Consider the following 4,176-nt stretch of genomic DNA (forward strand, 5'->3'; position numbering starts at 1 on the left):
TTAGAGGTGAGCCCAGGACAAGCTGCTGCTGCCTGCTGCTCTCCAAGTCACAAGCTTGAGGTGGCTGAGGACCAGAGCACTGTTCCTGCCCTGCTAACTGAGACTCTTCAGGGTTTCGACACTAAATGTTAGGCTTGCCAAAGGAGGGATGCACAAGGTATGATGAGACTTGTAAGTTTATTTAGACATCTGCAAAAACAGATGGACTGAGACCCTAGTGGCATCAGCAGAGAGCTGCAGGAAGTGGGTGCCTGATATAAGGGTTACTGAGGTGTCTGTTGATGTCAGGGGTTGGTGCAGCAGGATGTGGTCAGAGTAGTGTGGCCCCGGTACAGACTGACTCCTTTTCCCCGTCCCTGGGTTCCTCCTGAAGGCCTTGCCCCAGGGACACTCCTTGAATTCCTTCTGGGGTGAAGGGAGTTGCTTAAGGGATGGGGGTGGTCGCTCAATGAGGAAGCTGCCCCTGCTTGAGGTTGAGTGAGGGGAGTTTGAGTCTGAGGGGACCCTGGACCAAAACTTGACAGGCACACCTGCAATCAGTCTGTTTCACTGACCAGACCTGGGTTCCTACAGGTCCTGTAAAAGTCTCATTATTTACCTTTGGACCTGAATAATCCTGGCCTCTAATAGTCTAAGGCATGCCCTTAAACAACAACAACAAAAAGGATCATCAAGAATCAGTTAAAGAGCCTCTTCCCTACCTACCAGCTTAAGACAAAAGTTGAAAGCCACAGGGAAAAAAAAGTTGAAATAATGAAAAATTTTAAATATACTGAGCAATGATACAGAAAAATAACCTATACAATTATAGTTACAAATTATTAGCTCAGTGATGTTAGTCAGCTCTGACTGATCATTTCCTATGAAGTGTAACATTTCCCCTTTGTTAATCTTAGGTTCCATTGACTTGTCTTGGTCTGAGATTCCTAAAACGAGCAGTTATCCAGAAAGGGAGCTCTTCCTCTGTAGTTTCAGTGTGCGTTTCCCAGCCTGCATTTTCAGATGGCCATAAAGAATATGACCCAGAGAACAGGAAAGGAGGGAGAGCAGGGGTCTGAATCAAGGGGAAGAAGGCAGATAGATGGATCCTGAGTCCTAAGGAACACCACCTTACTTAAGCCCTGCTTCTTCTGTATTTGAAATCCTGTCCACACTCCTGGTACAGTCATCTGAATAAATAAGCCCAGCTAATTATTTTTTTCCTTTTATTACTCTATCCATTCACCTGTTTAATTAAATAAAAGCAAAAATATTTCAAATCAAATATTTATCAGAAACAGTGCTAGCAATTGTCTTTGAATTTATCTTCTCATTGTTGGCAATAGGCAAAGAAAACCTTGCAGCCAATATTTTTTAGTTTAAACCCACAGTCTTGGCTTTATAATACATAGGAAATATGTCAGATTCCCAGGAGCAGAAGGATGGTTTTGTAGAGGATGTTTTTCTGGCTGGTCTATTAACCAGACTTCATTGTAGCAAAAGTACAGTAAAGATATTCTTGTGTTAGGATTCACTGTCCTGACCTTCACAATGTTATTCCCTTTCTCTATTATACCCTGACCCTTTCTGTCTTAGCCACCCCCTAGTCATCCTGAGCTTGAAACTTCTATGTCACTTCCTCAGGAATTCTTCCCTGAAACCTCATTTACAAGGGCTCAGAGTATATTTCCTTCATATATCGATCATCACCAGTGGATGTGTGTAGGTGTCTGTGTAACAGGTTTTTTACATCTGTGCAATTTCCCCAGCATCAGTTATGGTACCTGATACATGGTAGGTCCTTTGTAAGTATGAAAGGAGCTAGACCAGATGATCCTTTCTATTTCTATCTATTTTATCATCCTATCACTTAAAGATCCCAACTCTAAGTTGATCAGAATGGTGACATAAAAAAAGATAGGAAGATTAGTAGCAGATGATACAAAGATGAAGAATTTGGTCATGAATTCTTTCTTCCCTTTCAGAGTGCCTCCTATGTCCTCTATCCAACTGTGAAAGATCTGTAACCATAGACAGCAAGGTGCGTGAACACTGTCCTACAGACACAACACACTCCATTTTCTCTTTCCTTCAACCTCTTCCACCAGCACTATCATGTGGATTCAGGGTGCAGCAAGACCAGCCTCCCACCTTGTTTTGCCAGGTTTGTGAGATACAGAAATCTGATTTTCCTGTTCAGGTTCTTACTCTGACTCTTAGGTAATGGGATGGTTTTGGGGCCTTCTCTCTGAAGTCTCCTCTTTTCTAGCTCACCCCTTTTATCATATGCCCTTAACCCAAACCCCTTACCATCCCTTAGCAAATATCGTCTATTACTGTTTCCCCTGTATTGTTTTCTGCAAATAGGCAAACTTCATACTGTTTCAGTAGATTTATTTCCAGAATCTATATTAGCTTGACCATTCAATTCAGCCCAGACTCTTTTTCCTCCCAGAAGCGTATGATTGTTTATTAAGGATGTGAGGATAGTTCAAAAACACAAGAGATCAAGTGTTCCAAGAGCTGGGAGGTTCCCCTTTGAGGAAGCTGTCAGCAACAATAAGACTGGAAAGTGAAGGCAGATGTTACATCTGTAGAGTAGATGTCACATCTGAGAAGAAAATGTCATAGAGCTTTATCATAAGAAAACTTCAACACTGAATTGGGATCCCAACATATTTTAAGCAGAAAACCAGCTAGATTTTAAACCAATGCCCACTGTATTTCTTTATGATGATGATAGGTAAGTTCTTATCTATCAACAAAGGTGATTCCTTGGGCTAATTGTTTTAAATATCTTATTCAAAAAAATTATAAATGATAATTTCTTACCAACATGCTATATCGTAACTCAATAACAAGATTCAACAAATCAGAAGTCATAAGGCAAATAGAGGTGCCAAGAGGAAGAGATACCATCTCATACAATCCCTGTTGGCCGCCCTGTGACAGGAGGCAATACAAAACTAGAGTGAGCTCCTTTAGAAAGTGTTTCACTGAGAGTCCATTTTGGATCTAAGAAACTGAAGAAAGAGCACAGAATGGAGCACTGAAACTCCACCCTGGGAAGTGGCTTCATTTTGATGGGGATTCTGAAGGACAGTGGGTCCCCTGAGCTGCTCTGTGCCACAATCGCAGTGCTGTACCTGTTGGCTCTGACCAGCAATGGCCTGCTGCTCCTGGTCATCAAAAGGGATGCCCAGCTCCACATGCCCATGTATCTCCCACTTGGGCAGCTCTCACTCATGGACCTCCTCTTCATGTCTGTTGTGACTCCTAAGGCCCTTGTGGATTGTTTTCATAGTGAAAACACCATCTTATTTGGGAGCTGTGCCTTTCAGATGTTTCTGGCACTGACCCTGGGTGGTGCAGAGGACCTCCTGCTGGCCTTCATGGCCTATGACAGGTATGTGGCCATTTGTCATCCTCTGAGCTACACGGTCCTCATGAGTCCGAGGGTCTGCTGGCTCACGGTAATCACAACTTGGGTCATAGCATTCCTGAGTTCTCTAGGACATACCTTGTACACCATGCACTTCCCTTTCTGCACATCCCAGAAAATAAGTCACCTACTTTGTGCGATCCCACCTCTGCTGAAGTTGGCCTGTGCAGATACCTCCAGATATGAGCTCCTGGTGTATGTGACAGGTGTGACCTTCCTCTTGCTCCCTCTTTCTGTCATTGTTGCCTCCTACACACTAATCCTATTTACTGTGCTCCACATGCCCTCAAATAAGAGAAGGCAGAAAGCCCTAGTCACCTGTTCTTCCCACCTGATTGGGATGTTCTATGGAGCTGCCACATTCATGTACGTATTGCCCAGTTCCCTCCACAACCCCAAGCAGGACAACATCGTCTTTGTTTTATACATAATTATCACTCCAGCCCTGAATCCCCTCATCTACAGTCTGAGGAATAAGGAGGTCACAGGGGCCTTGCAGAGAGTCCTGGGAAAGTACATGTTGCAGACACACTCCACCTTTTAGGGAGAGATTAATGGCTTATCCCTCACCAGTCTTTCTCCATGTCAAAATACTATACACAGAGTCAGCCTTTATATGATACTCTGTGTGAAATGATGCCAACACTTTTAAATTTTGATTCTACACTGTAACAGGTGAGCATTGAGACATTCAGCTGCACTCAGATAGTTTATATCACCCTGAATCGGAAGCCTATGTTGAAAGTGGAATAGAA

The 4,176-nt window shown here is 43.3% G+C and overlaps 1 protein-coding gene across 1 annotated transcript; it reads left to right on the top strand.

The window, feature by feature from the left end:
• The first annotated feature begins 3,014 nt into the window (after positions 1-3,014).
• Positions 3,015-3,965, top strand: LOC136320653 (olfactory receptor 2AG2-like). Its single transcript, XM_066253813.1, is given in 1 exon segment — positions 3,015-3,965. A coding segment is annotated over 1 exon segment (945 nt). The 5' UTR covers positions 3,015-3,020.
• The last annotated feature ends 211 nt before the right edge of the window (positions 3,966-4,176 follow it).

Source organism: Saccopteryx bilineata, chromosome 1 (genome assembly GCF_036850765.1).
Source record: "Saccopteryx bilineata isolate mSacBil1 chromosome 1, mSacBil1_pri_phased_curated, whole genome shotgun sequence".
Classification (NCBI taxonomy): domain Eukaryota; kingdom Metazoa; phylum Chordata; class Mammalia; order Chiroptera; family Emballonuridae; genus Saccopteryx; species Saccopteryx bilineata.